Here is a 25,801-nt window from a genome sequence, read left to right as displayed (position 1 = left end):
CCAGTGAACGTCCAACCTGGAAGAGACTGACGAGCCGTTCTGCCACTGATGTAGGCATGAGAGGCTGTGGGGGAGACGAAGCCACAGGATGAAGAAATAATCCCATCTTGCAATTGTGGTTGTCCAGCAGTTTTGGTCTGTTCTTCTGTTACGGTCTGGTGTTGTTAAAGACGAGGCGTTCACGAACGTCCACAGCAAACTGGTATTTATTGACACAACGTAGAGAGACAAAATCCAAACACATAGTATAACATTTAAGAACAGACAAGGAGTGAAGGGAGTGAGTCCATATATAAAGGGAGTGCTGATGAGGAGATCCAGGTGAAGATGATCGGTGATGATGGGGAGAAGACGAGGGAAGTGAGTGCAGGTGTGGAGAACAGGAGGATCATGGGAAATGGAGTACAGGAAGACAAGGGATCTGTGACAATAAGTAACAAATCTGCCACTTTTGTTCTGACAAACTGAAAAAATAAACATTACAATAAATTGCACTGCCAATGGTGATTCAATCTAACGATCGCTTAGCTCATATCACATCACACTGAGCAAATTATTATTATTGTTATACTTTGTTCTCAAATTGTTAAAGGTGCCCTAGAATTAAAAATTGAATTTTCCTCGGTATAGTTAAATAACAAGAGTTCAGTACATGGAAATGACATACAGTGAGTCTCAAACTCCATTGTTTCCTCCTTCTTATATAAATCTCATTTGTTTAAAAGACCTCCGAAGAACAGGCGAATCTCAACATAACACCGACTGTTACGTAACAGTCGGGGTGTATGCCCCCAATATTTGCATATGCCAGCCCATGTTCAAAGCATTAGACAAGGACAGGACATCTGGATGTGCACAGCTGAATCATCAGACTAGGTTAGCAAGCAAGGACAACAGTGAAAAATGGCAGATGGAGCAATAATAACTGACATGATCCATGATTACATGATATTTTTAGTGATATTTGTAAATTGTCTTTCTAAATGTTTCGTTAGCATGTTGCTAATGTACTGTTAAATGTGGTTAAAGTTACCATCGTTTATTACTGTATTCACGGAGACAAGAGAGCCGTCGCTATTTTCATTTTTAAACACTTGCAGTCTGTATAATTCATAAACACATCTTCATTCTTTATAAATCTCTCCAACAGTGTGTAATGTTAGCTTTAGCTCGTTAGCTGCAGCCTAGCTACTATCAAACTCATTCAGAATCAATTGTAAACATCCAAATAAATACTATACTCACAGGAATCGATGTATGCGTGCAGCATCCATGACGAACATCTTGTGAAGATCCATTTGAGGGTTACATTAGCTGTGTGAACTTTGTAAATGCACTGTATTATAGCTGACAGCTCAGAGGGGGCAGGGAGCGTGTGATTTAAAGGGGCCGCAGCCTGAATCGGTGCATAGTTAATGATGCCCCAAAATAGGCAGTTAAAAAAATTAATTTAAAAAAATCTATGGGGTATTTTGAGCTGAAACTTCACAGACACATTCACGGGACACTGAAACGATCGGTTTGTGAGAGAAACCGAAAAGTATTTATATCATTTTTTACCTCTAATACACCACTATGTCCAACTCCATTCATGACTCCTTTAGTGATGTCTGATCGCGCTCTGTCAACGGCAGTGATGTCTCGCGCATATACTTCAATGAGTGTCAGACATCACTGCCGCTGTCAGAGCGCGATCAGACATCACTAAAGGAGTCATGAACGGAGTTGGACATAGTGGTGTATTAGAGGTAAAAAATGATATAAATACTTTTCGGTTTCTCTCACAAACCGATCGTTTCGTGTCTTAGGACATTAATGTGTCGTCACGAGCCGCAAGGTTTCATTTGGATTTGTCTAAGCAAGGTTTATTCACTCTTATAGATGAAGTTCCCATCAACCGCCATTATTTGAATGACAGAGGGCAGCGGTTGCAGTTAAAAATCATAATTTGTGATCGACTGAAGAAAAAATGTCACCTACATCTTGGATGCACTGGGGGTAAGCAGATAAACATCAAATTTTCATTTTTGGGTGAACTATCCCTTTAATGTTAACAACATCAGCATTGCATGACTGTGTATTTAGTGACTATTAGCCTTACCTGTAGATTCAAATTTCTCTACAGTCTAATCTTTAATGTTAATTTGTCATAACATACAATCCGCCATCAAAATGATAAGTTTAATATTGCAGCTGCTGTGAGAAAAGGCTATAAATGATCCACTACCTGCAGCATCCTCCACATACAACATAGCCTACTAGCTGGGACTCCTTTATGTAAACAGATATGGCGTAAAATGATGTGTGTGTGTGTGTGTGTGTGTGTGTGTGTGTGTGTGTGTGTTTCATGTTTCACAGGGAGGTTGCAGATTTACTCTAAAAATAGCTGTGGAATGACTGGACTTCATCTGGCTTGATGTTGAGCAGCAGTTCACATTTAGGACATTCCTGAGAAAGAGGGAGAGGGGGAAAGAGAGGGAAATAATAAGAAGGGTTGGGAGAGGAGAGGACAGGAAAGGAGAGATGACAGTCATTCTATGGATAGACATGATGGTGGAGATGTTCATTCATGTTTATTTCGCGCTGTAACTGGTATTAAAGCGGAGGAGAGGATCAGTTCACGCTGCCGCTTCTCTTGAACTGCAGCAATTTGTCACGCCACATTAAAGAGCACCAAAACGGTATGTTTTTTTGTTTTTTTTTTCAAAGTAAAATGGGCAGAATTTAAAATATGAGACTTTGTTTCATGTCAAAAGCAACACACCACAAAGCTTATTGTGATTGTGGTTACGTATCCTCACGCTTTTACAGCATATAGGCTACATGCGTATCACGTAGACTAAGGCTACACCACTGGTGTAGGCCTACAAAGGGTTTGACTGTTTGCAGAAAGAAATATGTCAACCATATGAGTCAGTGTTTACAGAAGGACAAAGATGAAGGTTAACTGGAATGAGATCATATCCCAGTGCTCACTCAATGTAGCTGATCTCAGCTGATTACTACCTATTTAAGCACTTAGGCCTATACATTCAGAAAGACCTTATAATTCATCACACATGATAATATTATACCAGTAACAGTTTGAGGAATTGTGCTGCATGTGTGGGTACTGTTTTCTGAGTATTATTATTATTATATTCATTTTAAATATCATTTTTAAATAGAAATAGAGAAGTCTCTAGGCTAAATAAGTAACCTCATCACAGGTCCGGTGATGATTTGTGGGGGTTATCTGTGGCAGCATCTCTGAGGAAGTGTCACAGCGGTCACATATTCTCAGTAGTGAACTAACATGCAAACATGGTCCTCACTGCAGAACACGAGATCAAGGGGGCGGGGTTGGATCTAGAACATTAGACACATCCCTAAACCTACCCATCTCCACCCCCTGGATCTGGATCCAACTCCTCCCACTTTACATTACCCATTTCCTACCCGTCTCCGCCCCGTGGATCTCATGTGTTCTGCAGTGAGGGGCTACTGATAAAACTTAAACTTGTAGACTTAACTTGCATCTGGGAGGGGCGTTCAGTTTCGGAAATGGAGATTATATGGCCCTCTAGTGTCAACAATAAAGAACAACAGCCCAGTTGAACTTATAGAGCAGCGCCATCTAATGGCAGATGAGCAGAAACAAGCAAATGTGTATTTTGTATTCAGCTCTCCAAACTACAATTCCAGCATTAATTAATTATTCAATAGTTCTTATAATGTGAACACAATTAAAACACACTGGCATACTTAAGAGTTACATTAAAACAGATATGCTGTGAAAGATTTAGAAGAGATTTTCTCAATGAACAGCAGGTTCTTATTGCAATAATTTACCCAGTATTGACGACATTGTGCCCGTTTAAAATCTTGTATATAATTTTAGTGTTGCTTCTATGTAGCCACGATTTTTGAACTATTTGCTTAGAAAACAAATAAAGATGCCATCAAAAAACTGTTTATGCATGAATTCATATAGTTTCCCAATATGAAGACAGTTATTTCAAACAAAATCTTTATAAAAACTTTATTAACTTCGCTCTTTGGAATGTTGTTGTCATTGAGAAATCCATAAATCTGAATAAATCTGAAAATTGAATTAGTTGATGCAGATGGGACAGTCTTTTTTTTTTTTTCTTCTTTTTCTGTTGATCACAGAACTGTTAATACAAAGAGCCACCAGACAGATTGGACTTCATAACATCTAAACTTCAAGTGAAATTGAGTTTTTTTTTTTTTCGTGATAGTCTGTGACGAAAAGCCAGTTGAGTGTCACTTCAGTTCCTCAGGACACAAAAACAACTATTACAATTAAGAAAAATATTCATTTTAAATAGCATTAAAAAAGTGAGCTGTTACACTGACAGTTGGATCTCTCTTACAATTTAAAGTAGTTAACACTTTTATTTCTATCTAAATCTTTCATTAAATATAATTCTCAGTGCAAAATGACATACGTTGGTTCATTTGAGTGGGAGAAAAGTTTCTGGCACCTCCTTCAAGCTGCTGAAAACGAAGCACATTTCTGCACTGTGTGTGAAAAAGACCAAGATGCCTTTGTCAGCACTTGAGTCATCTCATCTTTCTTGTCCTGCCAATGCTTGAGAGCACGGATCAGTTTGTGCCTGTCGCATCCTTCAAATGTAATTAATTTCCTTAGGGAGATGCTTCTACATTAGCGCTCTTAGATGCTTCATTTGCTTTGTCTCCGCTTCCATTCCCAGACGTTCCCAGAGTGAGCGTCTCCTGATCAGGAGGGGTCCAGTCTAGGAGACTCTATTTTCACAGATGGTCCACAGACATTGTGATGTCATTCTGAAATATGATGTCACTTGATACCATGCCAACACAAGTTTACAGACATATATATGTGCAGCTGAAAGAAATAAAAAATTTCCATATTACTATTCCGACCCAAGAAATGTCATCAGGCCTGTTGTTTTACAATATATAGAGTGAGGATGGACCAAATAAAGTGATAAAATCTCTTTCTAGCTACTTAACATTGAGATAGACATCATGTGTACGTCGTGTTGAGATTGCTGCAGTGATGATGTATTTTTAGGCCAACCTGGAAGTTAGCATCACCCTAGTTCCCTCGTCAAAAACTCAACAGGGTTTTCCATTGGCTTTTGCACTATTATAGAAAATAAGCTCTGTGACCAACAAAAGTTTATGATTCTTGCACGTTTTTTTCATCATATTGTTCACAAATGAACACAAATTTTATGAATTTTGAAGCCTAAATACAAAAGTAAAAAGCTAAGCATAAACGAATGTCCCCATCACTACTCTTTCAGACTTTTTTTAAAAAAACATTTCCCCTGAAAGTTTAAGTTCGAATAGTTTGCAAGAGCATGATTATAAACACACAGAGACTATGTAAACTATTAGTAGGGAAGTTTTCCTGTTCGGTACGATGAAGTTTTATGTCCCCGACAACCACTGTAGTCCTATTTAGCCAATTTTTTAGCAACCACTTTTTTCAAGACTGATGTATTTTATGTCATAGAATAAAACGTGATAACCACAGACCTTATTTGAAGCATTTAACCTAAAAAACATTAAAAAAAAAAAACATTAGCTGCATCCAAAATCATGTATTCGTGTATGCATTTGAATTTGAACTTACTTTACGACCGTTTAAAAAAGCATGTTCTGTATAGTATGAAAATGTAGTATGAATGAAATTTGGACGTAGTACATTGCCCTCCAAAAGTTTGAAAACACCCCTGGCAAAGTGTGGTTTTGGACGATATCAGCATAAATCTTTATCACTTTTTTGTGATGCAAATACATTGCAGTAACTTGACATTATCACTGAAGACCAGCAATAATAATTTTCATTTTGATTACATAATAATGGCAATATATACATATCAAAGTCAGACATGCCCCTTTGCCAGCTGTGATGCCTGGTTACTGGTTTAAACTTGGCCCAGGTTTGTAAAAGATTTTTGGGTCAGCACACCTTAATAGCTTCAACAATTGATTGCCAATTAAGTTTAGAATACAATGAACCAAATAGAACCCAGTTTAGGTCAGATAGCTGCTAATGGTGGATATTTTGATTAATCGAAAATGTAAGTTTTTTTCTATGTATAAGCTGTTTATGTAATAAAAATATGTTTTCGTAGTTTGTGTTGTCCCTTATCAGTGCAAAATGATCACAAATTAAAAAGGATTCATGCCAATATTGTCCAAAACCCCACTTTTCTAGGGCGTTTCCAAACTTTTGGAGGGCAGTGTACATCTGCCATGTTGTCTTTATCATGTGACCTACTAGCGTCGGTTGCGTCGCTTCACTTCCATTCATAAATCCCCTCCTGTGGCCTCATGGGATAGTAAAGTGTCCATCGAAAGCACGCTTCAGAATCTCATCTGGGTACTTTTCGCCTACTGTTTTTCAAATACTATGAATTTGCACATACTACTCTGTTGGCGTACTGTTTTTCGCATACTATATAGTAGGAAAGTATTCAATTTCGGGTGCAGCGATTGACTTCAGGACGATGAAACTTGTCTCAGAGTTTTGGCTTATGAAAACACGTCGTCACTGCAGCACTAGTATTTAAACCTTGACCTCTGACCTGTATTGGCCTGTGTCTGTGAACAGTTTGTGTGACTGTCTGTGTAAGGGCAGGAATCCATGTGTGAAAAGGCAACAAAAACACATTTAAAGGCACCATTGGAATGAAGTGTGAGTTACCAACTGAACAAACACGTCTCCAAACATAAACAAGCACAATAAACACTGAAAACCCAGTTGTATACAGCTCTAAAAAAAAGGGGTTTGTAGAAAAAAATATCCAACTGTGTGAGAGGATACATAGTTTTGTCTTGGTCTCATCACCAGCAACAAATGTACAAATAAGTAGACAATCATCGTCTGGCTGTACAATCTATACAAGGCGCCAGAGGCCAGTCCCTCGTCCTGCACGTCCTGAGAATAACGCTCAGTCTCGACCTTGAGAAACGTCGCAACAACGTTCTAAAAAAGTTCCTCCAACATTGTCCGGCAAATGTTTCCTGTGTTCGTCCAACATTCCTCATGCCTCTGTGTAAGATTTCTGTGCACTTAGTTTTTCTTTCTTTAGTTTGACTCCATCCACCAGCTCAAAGTTGTAGTTCTCCAGAGCAGAGAGGTTCCTGTTTGTAGTGTGAGCGCAGGCGCAGTAGAACAGCACCCCGCACACGGCGCCCAGCAGGACTCCCACGGCGCTCATCACGATGATGGTGATCAAGATGGGGTCTAAACTCTTCAGCATAGAGCCGCGTCCAAAACTCCACAGGGTGTTGTCAGACCCCTCACAGTTCACTAAAGAGAGAGAGACAGACAGACAGAAGCAGAGAGATTGTGAGGGTCAAACCTGCATAGATAAACAAGCTCTATTATATTAAAAAAAAGATTATTTACAGTCAGCTGGTCATTATGGCAAAATAATGGTAGGACTGGAATTATATACAGTACTGTCCAAAAGTGTTAGGTCACCATTAGATGTTATTTAAACATGATATAAGGACCTTATATAATTATAATTATATAATTGTCTCTTTATTAGAATATAAACAGAAAATACAGTAAAGTTGTATGCAGTATTAAAAAACTGAACAAAGCAGAAAAAACAGCTTTTATAGGCTAAAGGCTAAATTATTTATTGACCTCCCCTTACACTTGAGCAATAACCTGGCTCTCTTAAACCTAAAGGGAACGGAAAAGGACTAGAAGGCCAAGAAAACTTTCAAAATCTGATGAGAAGTTTCACAAGAGTTTCTTTTTTGAGAAAATGGAAGAAGTCCAGGAGGTCACACTAAATACTGATTTTTGCTTTAAGAAACAATTTTGTTCAGAATTGTTTTTACACTATTTCCTTTATTTTCTGTAGTTTCTGTTTGTATCGTAATAAAGAAATTGAAAAATAAATATTGATGGTCATTAAAACATTACTAAAACAACAAAGCTGGAAAAACAAAACAAACAAAAAAAAAAACTTTTGCACAGTTTAGAGTTTAGAGGTCATTATACCAAAATATTTGATTGCAGAATGCCAAGGACAATTTCAAAACTTGCAAAATAAATAAATAAATAACCCCTTGATTTATGAGTATTTTTGTCTTGTTTTCAGCAAAAATATCTAAACAACCTTGAAACAAGATCATGTAATTGAGAAGCAAAATATTTAAAAAAAACTTTTTTTTAGAGAATCTTGAATTATTGTTTTTCTTATGCCATTAGCAATTAAGGTTTAAATATGTATCAGTAAAACAAATTTTAGGGATGTTTATGCTTAAAACAAAACTATTTGCTATTGGCTTAATATCTTCAACAAGTTTGCTTGTAACTCAACATATTTTTAATCAAAATTAAGACAAATCAATCAATCTATCTATCTATCTATCTATCTATCTATCTATCTATTTATTTATCTATTTATTTATTTATTTATTTATGCAGTGTAGAGCATAAAAATAATTAATGAAATTGGGTTTTATTTCAATGCTTTTCTAATAAAATGTGGGTCTTACCGATCTCATCAACTTCATCTTCATCATCTTCTGTATTCTCTGGGTCTGAAACACAAACGCACTCAATCAAGAAGATGAACTTTGTATAGATTTTAACGATTAATCTGAAAGTAAAAAGTCTCATTCAGAATCTTTAGATATTTTCAGCATATAAATGTTAAAAAGTTGCGATTCATCTTGGAGCTGATTGGTTTGGTTCAAGGGTAAGAATGCTTAATTAGAATTTCTTGTAAAATGCCTATGAAGAAAATTAATACATATGGACATAAAGAATGAAAAAATGAAGATTTGCCATGTTTTACTCTCCGACATGCCATTACAAACCTGTATGACATTCTTTCCTCTGTGGAAAATAAAAGAATATATTCTGAAGAATGTTGGTAGACAAACAGCTTTGGTTCCCATTGAATGCAACTGAAGTCAGTGGAAACTAAAATAGTTTGGTTACCAACATTCTTTAAAATATCTTCTTTTGTGTTCCGCAGAAGAAAGATATGCATACAGGTTTAGTACACCATGAAGATGAGTAAACGATGACAGAATTTTTAATTTTTGGATGGACTATACCTTAAAAGGATTAGTTCACTTTCAAATTAAAATTTCCTGATAATTTACTCACCCCCATGTCATCCAAGATGTTCATGTCTTTCTTTCTTCAGTCAAAAAGAAATGAAGGTTTTTGATGAAAACATTTCAGGATTTTTCTCCATATAGTGGACTTCAATGGCCTCCAAACGGTTGAAGGTCAAAATTACAGTTTCAGTGCAGCTTCAAAGCATTCTACGTGATCCCAGAAGAGAAATAAGGGTCTTTTCTAGAGAAACCATCACTCATTTTCTAAATTTTTTTTTAAGTTTTATACATTTTAACCATAAATGCTCATCTTGACCTAGCTCTCGTCTTCTTCTTCTCTATTAGAATTCCGGCAGTGTAGACACTGCTAAGTGTATTACTGCCCTCCACAGGTCAAAGTTTGAACTAAATTGTCATATACAATATGCTAGTGCAAGTATATAACAATTAGTTAAAACTTTGAATAGAGATTCTAATAGAGAAGAAGAAGAAGAGAGCTAGTTCAAGATGAGCATTTATGGTTAAAATGTATATAATTTTAATTTTTTTTTTGGAAAATGAGCGATGGTTTCTCTAGATAAGACTCTTATTCCTCGTCTGGGATCGTGTAGAACGCTTTGAAGCTGCAAAGACATGAACATCTTGGATGACATGGGGGTGAGTAAATTATCAGGAAATTTTAATTTGAAAGTGAACTAATCCTTTAAGGTCACTAAAAAGTGAGTGGCCAAACAGAAAGGGGAGGGACTTAAACAGAAGGGGCATGGCTTAACATACCCTTGCACTCTTCAGGATTCACTTCATTCAGTATCTTTATATCATCCAGTGAGATGAAACCAGATTCTGTAGGATCCACTTGGGCCTCGATGATCACCTACCATGCAAACATAGAAAGAGAGTTAGTATTATGTTATAATTATGATGTTCGACTCATAAAGTGGGCATCAGTACCTGAAAAGGTGTGTCGGCACTGGGAATCACAACTCTTCCTTCCCTCCATCTGCTTTTCAACTGGCCGCTCACAGAGCGGATCAGATTCTCCTCGCTCTCCTCCACCTCGATCTTCTGTTTGATGTTCAGAGTTCCTGTGTGTTTCTCAGTGAAGTGGTACCAGAAAGACATGCACAGGTCTGAATCTGGGGCGGTGACCGGCAAACTGGCTAGCCTCGCCACCCGTCCTTTTCTCGCCAGCTCTTCATCTGTTTCCATTTCGGCCTTTGCTTCGATTTCAGTCCGTGCATTTCTGTTAGAAGCTGCGTAAATGAAGTTGTTAGGCATCCCTGAAACAGAGAAGAGGAGTGCATCTGTTTGTTCAATCAGTCTCTTTTCCTGCAATCGCAACAAAATAATCTTTTGCAATTAGGAATTTATTAATCTAAATTCAAGCCATCTCTCACCTGTGTGGTCCAGATTAGGCAGTTTGTGATCAGCGTATTTGCTGTTGTTGTTTATATGCCATTCGGCTCCTTCACCACTGTCTTGACTCCACCCGCAGTAGGAGGGGTTATCAGCCCAGCCAAAGTCACAGGCAAACCAGATGTATTCTAAACAAAAGCACAAACAACACTGAATCAATCTTATAGTCCTCTGTACTGATTTTGCTTTCCACTCAACCCACTTTAAACTGTTTTGGTAATTTAGTCAAAGCAGTATGGTACTAAACACACTCTATGCTTTATGGGCTGGCAGTAGCTTATTAGCAAAGCTTTGACTTTTTGCTTTTGGGCAGGTATTCAAAAGGTTATATGGGCTTAAACCCCAGAGCGGAGTGAAGTGTCATTAGTTCCTCTACTTCCTATTGTAAAATCTGCTAAATCACCAAAAACCAGTGGGCAACAGCACAGCACTGCATCTAGATATCACATTCTCCCGTGACTCTGACTGCAGTAAATCTCATGATCTTATATAGAAAGGTAGTTTTTAGGAAATGTTCCCATCACATGCATGTTAGCTACCTTAACAATTAAGCAAAATATTTTAAAAAATTGCTATATATATATATATATATATATATATATATATATATATATATATATATATATATATATATATATATATATATATATATAGCAATTTTTTAAAAGAATAAATAAATAAAACAAAATCTATTGCTATATGTTTATGCTTAAAATCAGACAAAATGACCCTCATGATCTAGTTTATAGAAACCATGCATGCATTCACGCTATTTACATGAATGCATTTAAAGTGTCATAATTTAGTCGTCCTGAAGGTTACAGTAAGAATTATCTGCCATCAGTGTTTTTGAAACTCAGTATACATAATTCACAAAATTCAGAAATTCAACAGCTGCAGATTATTTCATGTAATTATGCAGCACAACACTTGAGGGCAGTAGAGATTTTGTTCTGTGCTCAGCATGGAAAACCCCCCCAAATTATTACAATATGCTGAAAAATCAGGTCCTCCCTTGAAATCAGGCCTCCAACAACCATCAGTTAATAGTTATAGGCTACAAAGTATATACAAATTACATTAAAATGTGTATATAATTGCTGACTCTATAGTGCATAATAAAACTAATTGGACATAATGTAATTTCTTTTACTTGATAATAATAATAATAATAATTGTCAATACATGTAGGGTAAGTGCAAACGTGTAGTGTTAAAGCTAAGCTATCGGGCTAATTGGGCTAATCTGTGTGCTATGCTAGTAAGATAACTAAAATAAACATTATAACAGTTCAAATGACGTGTAGTTTCTCACCAGGTACTGCTTCCATGTCCAAAAATGGCTCCGCTACTGCAGTTTCTGTGGAAAACAAATGACAGAAGGTGCTGTCAAAGTCAAAGCTAAAGAGTTAAGGAACTAGAGACTTGTTTAATTCCATTTGTATGATCTGTGAGTTTATGTATTTGTTTACTGTTGAATCACTGGGTCTCGGTTGTGCGGAAAGCCCTTATGGAGATGGTTTGGGGGTGTTTTATGCAAATGACTAACTTCAAGCAAGAAGTCACTTATTTAGAATACTCCAAATTCATTAACATTAGAACGAGGTTAAGAGAAATCATGTGTGTAAGTTCTCCTGTGCGTATAAATACAATGCAGTTATTAGTGAATGAGATCCACTGTCTTTGTTCCGCTGTGTGTTTTAAATGTTAAACGTGTATTTGTGTATCCTTGTGTTTGTTTTTGTGTAACCTAAGGTTCATGGCATGTTACTCTTTTGCTAAGCGTATGTAATCTGCTGGCTCTTTGTTGGTGTGTTTCACAGTGTGGGTGTTTGTGTTTGTAACCTTTTGGGTCATAGTCTGTCTCTGTGTGGATGTTTGTGTATGTGAGGTTTTGCTGTCTGTGTGGGGAACTAAATGTCCCACAGTGATAGTAAAACCTGACATTACCAACATTATTGGGACCTATTAACAGTCCCTATTATGAAAACAGCATTATAAGGAGAGTAAATAATGTCTTAATTAAAATCTAAAAATAGGTTTCTCACAGGACTCATGGGTAGTGTTATGGTTTAGCCAACATAATTAGCTAGATATAAAAATGATAGATGTTAATGATATAAAAACATGAGTGAAAAGTATGTGTATCTAACCTGTTGTGTCGTAGTCTGTCACTGATTCGCTATGGCAGTTGCCGTATTCATCACAACCCTCCACAGTCGGAATAATGGTGGTTGTTGGAATATTCCCTGGAGCGCTAGTGACTGTGGCTACTGTAGTTTCCATGGTGGTGGTGAGGGGAAGAGGTGTTGTGGGCTCTGAAAAGTTTAGACAAGCAATTAATTTGAGGTAAATGAAGCGTTTACAAATTCTACACCATTTGAAAATCATTTCTAATATGGATTAGAGAGCCTGAGGACTGGATTGCTCCTGAGGACTGGTTAGTTTGGCTGTCACTCACCTTGCGGGTCACACCCTAAAACCTCCAGCCTTAACCCTATGCCGTCAAGAGAGCCACGCTCAGGGTAGATGCGCAGAAAACGCATCAGCACTGGATCAAAAGTACGTACTTCTGGTGTGTCATGGTTCAGATTTCCCATAAACACCTGGATGGGTGAAAAAATTTATTTTTTAGTTTATAGTTTTGTGTCTGTCCGGTTAAATGAATGAAAGAAAAAGAAAAATTACATTTTTTCTTGCTCTAAAGGGCCGTTCACACCAAGGATGAGAAAGGTCTAGTCACACCAAGAACGGTAACTAAAAAGATAGCTAAATGATAAACTATATCTGATGTTTCCACATCTGATGTTAGCGATAAGCACGCGCTGCAGAAATATTGCCTGACGCTTTAAATACTTTACAACGATATCATTGCTTTGTGTCATTATTGTATTATTGTCATCACTTTCAGAACCATGACTGATAAAAACATTGACAGCCAATCAGAATCAATGCGGCTTTAAGAGCTGGAGCATTTTAACTCTTTTCCGGCCATTGACAAGTTATCTCGTCTTTTATGAGAAAATGCTTCACCGCCATTGACGAGATTTTACGGCGAGATTATAAAGAGTTAAGTGGCAGATGACAGCTGCAGTGTGCGCTTATAATAAACCGAACATTATAGTCTGTAAGTGTGGATGCCAATATGCTTATCTTTATAGTTATCATTCTTGGTGTGAAAAGGCCTTTACACATGCAATACCTTCACTTTGTTGCTGTTCTCTTCCAGTATGTGACTCCAGTCCGTTCCATTCGTGCTGTATGTAACTCTGAAGCGTTTGATGAAAATATTCACGTCTCTGTATTTCCCTCCCTGCAGAATGAGACCTGTTACGATCCGCTGGGCCCCCAGATCTATCTCCAGCGATTGGTTCTTCACGAGACCCTGCGGGTGAGCGACCACCCAGCCCGTTCGGCCGGTCAGCAGCCGGGCCTGTTCAGGGAGCCAGCCCCTCTCTGCCGACGGCCATACTGAGATCTGAGAATCCGAAATCTGACCCGAAACCATCCCTAACATACTGGAGCATGGAGCGTCTGAGAGAAGGAGAGAGAGAATGTGAGCTACCTTCATGAAAGAAGCAACAATATTCTGAACCACAGGAAACAGACATACAGGCTACTTCTTGTCTGACTCTACCAGTCAGAAATGGTGAGGATTTATTAAAATAAACACACACACATGCAGGTGGCACCTTTTGATGTCAGTGAACAAGGAGGGGAGTCATTCTCTAATGATCACATATGGAGTGAGCGAATTTGGGGGAATTATACGTGACTCAGTGCTGTAAACCACTGCTGGGATTTCATAGTGACGTTATGGCTGAAACTCACAACAAAAAAAATCTCTACTATGAGTGTGTGTGTGTGTGAGACAGGATACCTGATATTTTACAGCCGTACACTTCGAAACGCATGCAGATGCCCTGTTCCCAGGTCAGAGGTCGTATCCGCAGGTAACGGGTGAGAGTGGGCTTGGGCAGCCTGGCGCGTACCTCATCTGTGGGATTTTGATTTCCATTGAACACCTGTGAAAAAGAGAGATGACACATGTATCACTTTCTTCTCTTTTTCCTATGCTTTTCTTAACCAATGTTCAATTTCAAACCGTTTTACACACAATATTGCCAAACCATCAATCAACATAACAAAGATAGAAAAATGTAAAAGTAATAGTAATAAAAGCGATAATACATATAAAATAAAAACAATAAAACAAAATACAAAATATGACAATATTTAACCAAATCAAATAAAACGCAGGTAAATAAAAAATATATTAAAAACTATATAAAAAATATCTTCTGCTCACTAAAGGCCTGTACACACCGGGACGAATATCGCACGTGAATATCGCCGACGTTTAACGCCTCGTGACTAACGTGACTACGTGACCTCGTAAAAGCGTCATTTTTTAAAAAACGCTTCGTGTTCGTTTTTTTGGTTTGACGCGCCGCATTAAAAACTGGCCGACCAATGAGAGTGGCGCTTTTGTTCACGTGCCTGGAGCTGCTGAAGTTACAGTAAAACACGACTTGGTGGCACTCAAGCACAAAACGGTCTTGCCGAGCACACATTGATGCCAAGACGTCGAAGTAAGTAGATGAGGAAAACGCCTACAAACTATCCCTGCGTCTCAATCAGCTCCCTAGCTTCCTAAATCGTGCATCAGTATACCGTGTAAATGAATGTGGCCGACTCCCTGATCAGTGCCCTGACTAGTGAACTAGGGAGCTATGGGTGCTCTGCCACTTCTTGGCCACACCAATAGATGTGTATTATTTCTGTATTTTTACTGTTTGTTTTTTTTCTTTTACATTCAAAAAATATAGTTGAGAATGTCTATTTCATAAATATGTTTATTTGCACTACCGTTCACTTGCACTATATATACTTTCATTGTGACTTATTTGCATTACCGTTTCTGACTACCATCTCTCATGTCATATATATATATATCTGCATTTTATATCTGCATTTTTATCTTTAACTTTATTAATATCATAAATGTTTATTTGCACTACCGTTAAGCACAAGCGCCACATACTGTCAGGGAGTGAATTTGCACATTCACTATGCGCATCGGCAGTGAAAATCGCTTGGGTATGAACACAAAAAACATCTCGAAAAATGCAGGCGATAAACGAGTGCGATATTCATCCCGGTGTGTACAGGCCTTAAGGCTGCAGGTTTTTTTTAATAAAAAATACAGTAAAAACAGCAATGTTGTGAAATATTATTACAACTTAAAATATCTGTTTCAATATATTATAAAATATAATTTATTCCTGTGATGACAAAGCTGCATTTTTAGCATCATCACTCCAGTCTTCAGTGTCACATGATCCTTCAAAAATCATTTTAATATGCTAATTTGGTGCTCAAAAACATATCTTATTATTATCAATGTTGCGTAATATTTTTGTAGAAACCGTAACATTTATTTGAATTTACATTTATTTGGCATAGAAATCTACTGTAACATTATAAATGCCTTCATTTTTGATCAATGCATCAACCTACCGAATTAAAATTATACATTTCTTTAAAAAAACAAACAAACAAAAACAAAGCACAATAAATAAATAAATACTCACAATCTGTTTGGTTTTGTCTTTTAGGGTTATCCAGTCCTCTCCGTTTGAGCTCACACTGATCTTGTATGTTTTGACGTAGTATGATTTTTTTGTTTCCTTTGATATGGCACCTTGTGTTCCTATGGCCGTCACGTACCGCAGGAAACCCAAGTCCACCTGCAAGAGACAGAAAGAGATTATAAGAAAAGAGCTTGTTACTCTCTGGTGAGTGTTGATATATGTGTGGGAATGTGTTGTTTTGGACTCTGTATTGGAGCAGTTGTCATGTAACTGCTAGTTAATCACAGTCAGACATACTGTACTGATTCACAAGACCATTAGTATGATCTATGATGTTCACTGCATAGCAGCAGTGCAATGCAGTGTCTGGACAGAAAGGCTTAACATGGTTTACCAATGTAGGACATGTTCCTGGATCAACGTCCTTGTTGCTCATTGAACAATGTTCTGAAAATCCCAAACAATCAGGATTTTAGGCTTAAAGCTGTGATTCCCTCTGCTTTTGGAGGGTATGTTTAGGGTTAAAGCTATGAAAAAGTGATGGGAATTTTGTTCTAGTATCAACAAACACATTTTGATCCAGGAACATCATGTTGAGTCAGATTGCACGTACGCACGTACACACACACACACACACACACACACACGTAGGTACTCCTATCACTATGAGGACATTCCATATGCGTAATGGTTTTTATGCTGTGTTCAAGCCATGTCATAATTACTGTAAATTCGAGATGACAACACGTGACATTCTACTCTGAGCTATGCATTTCTATCAACGTCTAAAATTAATCTGCAGCGGTCAGGTGGTACAGCAGTTACGTGATACAAACAGGAGTTCTCTGAAAATTTCCAGCTTAGTTGTAGTTGTAATTACAAGGTCTATGAGGATGTGACCATTTTTTAAGTTTAAATCTCATTATTACGGTAATTATGGCATGATTGTTCGATTATACTGAGCTAATGACATTTTCTAACCCCTAACCATAAACCTACCCATCACAGAAAACATTATGCATTTTTACATTTTTAATACAAAATCATTCAGTTTGTTTTTTTCATTTTGAACTACAAGGACATTGGCATGTCCTCATAATGTAGTGGGCATGGCCTGAAGCCTGAATACACACTGAAATATAACCAGTACACTCACATTCACACAGTAAATAAAGTACAGTACAAGCTTTGTGAAAATGGTTTAATTGCAGCCAAAAAACTGCTGGAAGAAATATGAGGTTCCCACTAAAACTATGACTTCAACTACACCTTGAACATATTAGACACAATTATCAAATTTAGACAGTTTGACAAGACTTGGCAGCCGCTTGTTCAAATTAAACCATTCTCTTTTTAATTTATTTGATATTTTTTATTTTAGCTATTATATATGCACCAATCAGGCATAACATTATGACCACCTTCCTAATATTGTGTTGGTCCCCCTTTTGCTGCCAAAACAGCCCTGACCCGTCGAGGCATGGACTCCTATTCTTCCCATAGTGCATCCTGGTGCCGTGTGTTCCCCAGGTAAGCGACGCACCCGGCCATCCACGTGATGTAAAAAAAACGTGATTCATCAGACCAGGCCACCTTCTTCCATTGCTCTGTGGTCCAGTTCTGATGCTCACATGCCCACTGTTGGTGCTTTCGGCGGTGGACAGCATGGGCACCCTGACCGGTCTGCGGCTATGCAGCCCCATACGCAACAAACTGCGATGCACTGTGTATTCTGACACTTTTCTATCAGAACCAGCATTAACTTCTTGAGCAATTTTAGCAGTAGCTCATCTGCTGGATCGGACCACACGGGCCAGCCTTCAATCAATCAGCCTTGGCCGCCCATGACCCTGCCGCCGGTTCACCACTATTCCTTCCTTGGACCACTTTTGATAGATACTGACCACTGCAGACCGCAAACACCCCACAAGAGCTGCAGTTTTGGAGATGCTCTGACCCAGTCATCTAGCCATCACAATTTGGCCCTTGTCAAACTCGCTCAAATCCTTACACTTGCCCATTTTTCCTCCTTCTAACACATCAACATTGAGGACAAAATGTTCACTTGCTGCTTAATATATCCCACCCACTAACAGGTGCTGTGATGAAGAGATAATCAGTGTTATTCACTTCTCATGTCAGTCGTCATAATGTTATGCCTGATCAGTGTATATATCTTGTCATACAAAAAGCTTAGATCATCAGATTATGTGCCACAAAATGACCAAACTGAACTTTCTAATCTCATATCTAGTGTGTAAAACATAACGTTTGCCACTTACTTCCATATTGGCACTCAAACACAGTCCTCTGTCATAATCTGAAACACTTAAAAGAACAATAACTGTCCAATGAAACCAAGCACACACTCATAATTTTAGAAGCATCTATCACGGCCTTATATTGTGTTTCAGGTTCTGAGAATCTCCATTTCTTTCCCTCCTCAACAATTACAAGAAGTCTGTTCTAAGTGTTTATTGTCCTTTTCAATAACCTTACAGTAATAATTATTCACATAACACTAAAACGTGGTCACAGGTCCAGAAATGTCGACACATGCTCTGGGCCAGGATGACAAATCATGTTGTTGTGGAGCAATTCCTGTATTAAATCTAGCATGTCAGTTACTGTCTGTCTCTCAAGTGTGTGCGTGACTCTTGAGATAAATTAAACTCAACTGACGCAACAGAAGTGTGCATAAATAGCCTATTGAGAGAGTTTGGCTCAATAGAAGCATTCCTGGCACAAAAGTTCACATCTCTCTCCCACTGATTTCTACCCAAGTCTCAGTGAGCAGATGCTGCCATCCCTTTCTCTCTCTCTCTCTCTCTCTCGTTCTCTCTCTCTCTGAACAGGAAGGTATTATGAGGCTAATTGCTTTTCAATATTGTGCCGTATCAGAAGCATTCGAGCTGCCAACTGGAGCCAGCCACCGCTAACAAGCTGTAACAAGTGTTAACAACCTTTAACGAGGGAACAATGGAAGGACAGAAGCAGAGCCCCTCAAATGCCAGGATCTACGACAAACATGGACACTTTTTGTAGAAAACAGGATATTGATGGGTGCATGTGTGTGAGACAGAAGTAAAGAATTTAAACAGGAAAGGGAAGAGGAATAAGGAAAAAGGAAGCCGGCACTCAACTGACCCTCATGTCGCTTTGCTTTCTTGGGATAGTTTCCAGGCTGAGACCAAAAGACAAGACATAGTTTGATTCAAATGTGCCCCAGGACAAGGATCACTTGTTCAAAGGCAAGAATATGAAGACGTTGGACAGGGAAGACAGATGGTTTGTGAGAAGAAAGAAAGAGGCCATCTAAGTGAAAATGGAGCAGCCATCTCTGAAAAAAGCTTTGACGTTGCTTGCCAGACATGCAAACACCCCATTTGCCATGGCAGTTTTAGCTCAATTCACTCAACCGTTGTGCTTGGGTAATGACTCCAACAGCAATTCACCATTCTTATGACTCCCAGCTGAGTGGTAAGGTTAACAGTATAGTTTACCCAAACATAAAAATTCTGCCCATTGTCTACTCACCAACTCACCATTTATATTATATAGTGTTTGGCATTTTTGGTCTTTTATTTAAGATACAGTAAGAACATGAACAAAGAAACAAAGTAAAACAAACTGACAAATACAACAAAACAAAGATACAAATGAAATAAAGTGCTTTCATTTGTTCATGTGTTCAGGTAATTAATATAGGCCTAGCCTATAAATAAATCGAAGTAAAGTAACCAAATGTAAAATAACACTGCATGGTTTTCACACTATAAATTAATAGATTAATGCCTATTAAAGCTAACTATATTCAGATGAAGAGCTGTAAGTGATTTTCTCATTGCATTTTGTTGTTTGATTAACAATGATGGCACAATCGTCAGAAGGTGACTGCTGTCACTTTAAGACAATAGATATTAACACACATCGGATTTTCTCCCAGCTGTTCATGTACACTTACGATATAAACTGCGTTTAAGTAGTTAAACACGCACCAATCCAGTCATTTTAACACATTTTTGTGTGTATTTGATCGCTTGGACGTGCCCCGGAAGCCCAACATGTAATTTGTTTGTCGATTTGCGATCCGTTTTGGAGCGCGCGCACACAATTCAGCCTGAGGAACAGCGTCTCTTGTGCGGATTATTGTGCTTTCAACGTTTTAAACCGTTGATAATAATTATCAAACGTTTACTGCAATTTAGCAACAGTAAAGACTGTATTTTACAACAATCACCGATTATGACGTTAAGTTTGAGTTTAGGAGGAACGAACGCGCACAGCTGTGAATGAAGGTGTGCTAGACGAAACTAGTTTTTAATAGTTTTACCTCAGATATCTTCTGTCTGATCCTTGGAAGCCAAAATAAAAAATAAAATTAGCTTAATATCACAGGCCTAAAGTGTAAGCAGACGTGTTTGCTTACAACATGTACAACTCCTCCATCGTCACCCTTAAACAGGGCTTTCATGTGAGCGGCTGCACGCGCTGTAGCTCCTCTGCGTGAGCGCGATCTCTCTTCTGGATTGCGAAAGCAAAAATGCATCATAGACAAATGTCCTAATATTATTGCATACAGACTCAGCTGGCGACTCTGGCGAGATAGAATTTGCAAGATAATGTCTATGCAATAATAAATGAACGTGTATTTTCTTCATAATTTCTCCAGTACCGATAGCAGAACCGTTAACGTCAGAGCTTATCGATACACCGGTCTTTCATAATTTCGATTATTTCACAATCCACATTTAGGGGGGCCACAAGGGGGTCCAAGCTTGTTGTCACAGGGGCACTTTAAAATGAAGGCACCAATGGCTGTAAGCTCCGAAAAGAACAAAAATGTTTTCATTATGTGCGCTACATTTTTTTGTATACACTACGTAACTTTGTTCAAAAGTTTGGGGTCAGTAAGATTTTGTTAAGGAAAATTAATATTTAGATAAAATTACTCAAAAGTCACCAAAAAGAAATATTATAATGTTATAAAAACTTTCTATTTCAAATAAATGCTGTTCTTTTGAACTTTCAATTCATCAAAGAATCCTGAAAAAACGTATCAGGGTTTCCAGAAAAATATTAAGCAGCATCTGTTTTCAACATTAAAAATAATAAAAAAATGTTTCTGGAGCAGCAAATCAGCATATTAGAATGATTTCTGAAGGATCATGTGACACTGAAGACTGGAGTGATGATGCTGAAAATTCAGCTTTGCAATCACACAAATAAATTACTTTTAAAATATATATTAAAATAGAAAACAGGTATTTTAAATTGTAATAAAATTTCACTTATGGACACTTAAAGGCACAATATGTAATTTTTCGCCGCTAAAGAATCCGATGGGATGCGGGCAGAAATCATGTTCATGGATGAGATTATTAACAACCATTAACATTATTGTAGTATGAAGCAGAGCAGGGCCGAGTGCTATGGGGAGCTGAACGAGGCCACTGAAGCGATTGCTAATGAGAGACGAGCACGACACATGGCTCGAGAGCAGAGGGACTTTTATTATGCCGCAGTCGCCGCTTCCACTTCTTCCGGTTAATCATATGTGGGGTAATGCAGCGCTGTTTTAACATATTAGATATATTTGCATGTGTTATTATGTTATAACGTTACTCTGAGCATTCGCTCAGCGGCTGCTATGAGACCCTTGTTGCACACTGCAGTAAGCTAGATTGATATTAGTCATAGTAAAGCATGGTAATCGCGGTAAATCAAGAGAACGAGATTCAAACAATAAGACTGAACGTGTTGAGCTATATAACATGATTCGTTTTCTGTCTATAAATGTATCCAAACAGTTGTTCCTCTGTCTAATAAAACATAATATATTAAAGCGTCTTTGATGTTTCCATGGTTTCTACAAATTTAAACCGGAAATCGAGGGTATCTCAGGTATGATGTCATTGCTAAGCGACGCACAGACATAGTCCGTGTCCTGGTTAAAATTGCTTATTTCTCTGGATTTAAACATTCTTGGAAACATCTGGGATAATGTAAGTACACAAGTCAACAAAAATGTAACATTGTTCTAGTGTTTTTTTTAGATATTTTAATCCAAAAATCTTACATATTGTGCCGTAAATATCTTAAATTATTATATAAATGTAATTATAGCCGTAAATATCACACATATAACTCCAAATACTTAAAGGTCAAAATCTTACACTCATGTTCAAAAGCAAAGCAATGCGCTTTAAATACTAGTGCACTGGCTGCTAAAAAGAAATCTGTGCTTGAACCTCTTGTTCAGAAATGGGCTCTTTCTCTCTTTGTCTGTCTGTGTCAGAATGAAATGTGTTATCCAGATGTGATTCTGTTTTCCTGGTAACATCAGAAACGTTGGCCTACTGTCAGTGCAAGCACTCCATAAATGTCCTCTTTCAGAGAGGAAACCCTTCCTGAGTGTACTGCTGTGAGAATGAAGCAGTGTCAATCAAATTCATTGCAGAAACAAAGAGGCAGGAAAAGCCTTACCCTTTGTGTGTGTATGAGTGTGTCCAGCTTAAGTGGTAATGCAGATCTTAGATCTATTACATAAATGTCTACAGATTGGATATTAAATCAAAGAAAGATAAAGGATATTAAATCAATATTAATATTATATTGATATTAATACGCTACCGTTCAAAAGTCTGGGTTAAATAAGATTTTTTTTTTAAGAAATTGCTACTTTTATTCAGCAAGGGCACATTAGATTGATCAAAAGTCACAGTAATGAGAAACTAAAGACATTTATAATGATATCAAATATTTCTATTTCAAATAAATGCTGTTCTTATAAACTTTCTATTCATCAAAAAAAATCCTGAATAAAATGTATCACGTGTCCAGAAATATTAAGCAGCACAGCTGTTTTCAACATTGATAATAAGAAGAAATGCTTCTTGAGCACCAAATCAGCATAATAGAATGATTTCTGAAGGATCATGTGACACTGAACACTGGAGTAATGATGCTGAAAATTCAGCTTTGCATCACAGGAATAAATTACATTTTAAAATATATTCACATAGAAAACAGTTATTTAACTTTGTAATAATATTTCACAATATTACTGTATTTTTTTGTATTTTTAATCAAATAAATTCAGCCTGGTTGAGCATAAAAGACTTATTTCAAAAACATTACAAAACTGTACCAACCCCAAACTTTTTAACATATTAATTTTCATTAATACTGAGTGTTGACTTTGATTTAATATCCAGTTTGTATTTGGAATTAGAGATGGAGGTTCGAGTCTGGCCTGCGACATGTCTCTATTCAATCTCTCCCTCTCTCCATTTCATAAGGCTGTCTACTGTGTACAAAGCCAAAAATAAACAGCATGTTTTTTTGGGAGGTGCACTCTCCCCTTGATCCAAAGTAAACTCTTTAAGGTCAAACACAAGTACACACTTAAGACCGGCAAGCACTGTTTTCACCCTCTTATATAACATTTCAATTATTTTGAAATATTTTGTCTATGTCCACATCCGAGTGTACATGTGTGGCTTTCCATGTGTAACAGTATGAAACAGTATTTCTCTATAAATTTATAGAATGTGTGTGTGTTTGTACCTGTATCCACTCCCGAGCAGAATCCTCTGATGGCGTCCAGCCGTTGTCGGGGTAATGCAGTCTGGAGCGCAGTGGAGACCAGCTGGGATTATACTGTGATGACGCAGTTATCATGTCTTCTGTGATTTCACCGCTTTCCATCCCTAAAGGAGACATGCACTCACCTACACACACACACATACATACAGATGTATTGTGAGCAGCAGTGTCATGTTTTTGCAGTAATAAACAGCATGCATGGCACTATCATTAAATTGAGTACATTTGAAGTGGTTCTCACTATCTGACAAAATTGTAAATCATGATTTTTTTTTTTTCTCCCCCAAAATATGACACTGCAGGTTTAGGTTTAGTAAATATCTGTCTATGTCTTTGTGTGTGAGAGAGAGAAAAAAAAGAAAGAGGAACCACAGGAAGTTAATATTAGCCTTTCATGTTTGGCCTCAGATGTAGTGACCCATGTGACCCTCCTGCCCTGTGTGGCCGTGAGATGATGATGAATTATAAACGGACAACCTCTTTGCACTTTATTACACTGAACTGAAAGCACACACATACACACATTGTGAAGTGAATATTAGCTGGGTTCAGGTCTCAAAGGATCATGGGTGTTTCTTCAGTGCCATCAAGCACATTATTGCCACATTATTGCTAACAGTCTCAGTTAGTGTGTGACTCTCTGAAAACATGATAGATGGGTTTAATAAAAGCTCCAGATTGAGTGAGCTGACTCTGAGAGCGAGAGAAATATCAGCAGTTCTCATTTCATTCTCATCTTTACATTGACTGCAGACAAATATGAAACCATATAAACACTGATTTAAATAAAAAATTGCATGTATAAAATGTGTTACTTAATTCTATCAATTTCATGTTATTTGAAATAAAAGAGTTCTAAGAGAGACTCTGGTTCTAAAAAAAAACCCTGGTTTCTCACACCATTTTTGAAGCCAGTTAGTTTCTGCAACATAATCTGGGCATGCGCTTTTACACAATATGTCAAGGTAATAAATGCAAATTAACTTCCAGCTACATTTCCCACAATTATTTTAATTTGAAATGAAATCAGTTTAAATTTCATTTTCCTTTTATAATTGGCATGATATGGAAGTTGAGATTTTTTCTTCCCTATTGTGACATATATTCGAGTGAATCAGCTTCTCGAACAAGAAAAAATGTAGGACGGGCCTTCATTTTGACAGGTTGCCCTGCCCTCACGCCAGTAAACACATTATCATCAGAGAAGAGATGTTTTCTCTGCACAGAGAAACTATACTGTTGGAATCATTTTTCCAGCTGATGAATGAAACATTGACAGCCAATCAGAATCCATCCTGCTTTAAAGAGCTTGAGCATTTAAAGAGGCAGATGACATTACTGCAGTGCGTGATTATAATAAACAGAATGATATTGTCTGCTGGTGTGGAGGCTAATATAGTTATCATTCTTGATGTGAACGGGCCTTAAAGATGAAGACAAATCTGGGCTGTGTTTCCCAAAAGTAGACTGTAGATTGTAAAAACCATTGCCACCTTTTGGGAAATGCAGCCCCACTGGGCGTTATATTTAGCAAATGATTGCAGAAAACATTTATTGATTGACTGAGAAAACTGAAATAATGACTATATTGAAACATTCTTGATGCAAATTATGATTTATTCATCAAAACATTATTTAAGAAAATGTGATGAAGTAGATTAGTAAAAAGTGAAAATCTAGTATATAATTCTTCAAATATAAACTATATATTTAAGTAAATGAATTTAGATAGTAAACATTGCAAGGTGCCCTATAACTTTTTTTAAAAAGATGTAATATAAGTCTAAGGTGTCCCCTGAATGTGTCTGAAGTTTCAGCTCAAAATACCCCATAGATTTTTTTTATTCATTTTTTTAACTGCCTATTTTGGGGCATAATTAGAAATGAGCCGATTCAGGGTGTGTGGCCCTTTAAATCTGGTGCTCCACGCCCCAAGAGCTCGCGCTTGCCTTAAACAACATAAAAAAAGTTCAAACAGCTAATATAACCCTCAAAATGGATCTTTACAAAGTGTTCGTCATGCAGCATGTCTAATCGCGTAAGTACAGTGTTTATTTTGATGTTTACATTGATTCTGAATGAGTTTGAGGC

General features: G+C 37.5%; 1 protein-coding gene and 1 long non-coding RNA gene across 2 annotated transcripts in view; one reads left to right on the top strand and one right to left on the bottom strand.

Annotated features, from left to right (window-relative positions):
* The first annotated feature begins 1,937 nt into the window (after positions 1–1,937).
* Positions 1,938–23,828, top strand: LOC125250688. The gene is made up of 4 exons (XR_007180838.1): positions 1,938–1,998; positions 2,359–2,681; positions 13,828–14,157; positions 23,692–23,828. It is a non-coding gene; the product is annotated as an uncharacterized LOC125250688 (long non-coding RNA).
* Positions 6,152–25,801, bottom strand: part of nrp1b (neuropilin 1b) — a 35,727-nt gene continuing 16,077 nt past the window's right edge. The window contains exons 6-17 of the mRNA XM_048163373.1: positions 23,672–23,835; positions 16,103–16,258; positions 14,389–14,533; positions 13,711–14,042; positions 12,970–13,114; positions 12,662–12,826; positions 11,824–11,868; positions 10,491–10,637; positions 10,045–10,373; positions 9,871–9,967; positions 8,521–8,565; positions 6,152–7,312 (exon numbers count right to left, since the gene is read on the bottom strand). Coding sequence (XP_048019330.1) covers positions 7,044–7,312; positions 8,521–8,565; positions 9,871–9,967; positions 10,045–10,373; positions 10,491–10,637; positions 11,824–11,868; positions 12,662–12,826; positions 12,970–13,114; positions 13,711–14,042; positions 14,389–14,533; positions 16,103–16,258; positions 23,672–23,835 — 2,039 coding nt within the window. The 3' untranslated portion in view covers positions 6,152–7,043. The remainder of the gene's footprint in view (positions 7,313–8,520; positions 8,566–9,870; positions 9,968–10,044; positions 10,374–10,490; positions 10,638–11,823; positions 11,869–12,661; positions 12,827–12,969; positions 13,115–13,710; positions 14,043–14,388; positions 14,534–16,102; positions 16,259–23,671; positions 23,836–25,801) is intronic.

The sequence above is a fragment of the Megalobrama amblycephala genome, linkage group LG17 (genome assembly GCF_018812025.1).
Source record: "Megalobrama amblycephala isolate DHTTF-2021 linkage group LG17, ASM1881202v1, whole genome shotgun sequence".
NCBI lineage: Eukaryota > Metazoa > Chordata > Actinopteri > Cypriniformes > Xenocyprididae > Megalobrama > Megalobrama amblycephala.
Note: the sequence above shows the minus strand (reverse complement) of the source record. Positions and strands in the feature narration are given on the sequence as shown.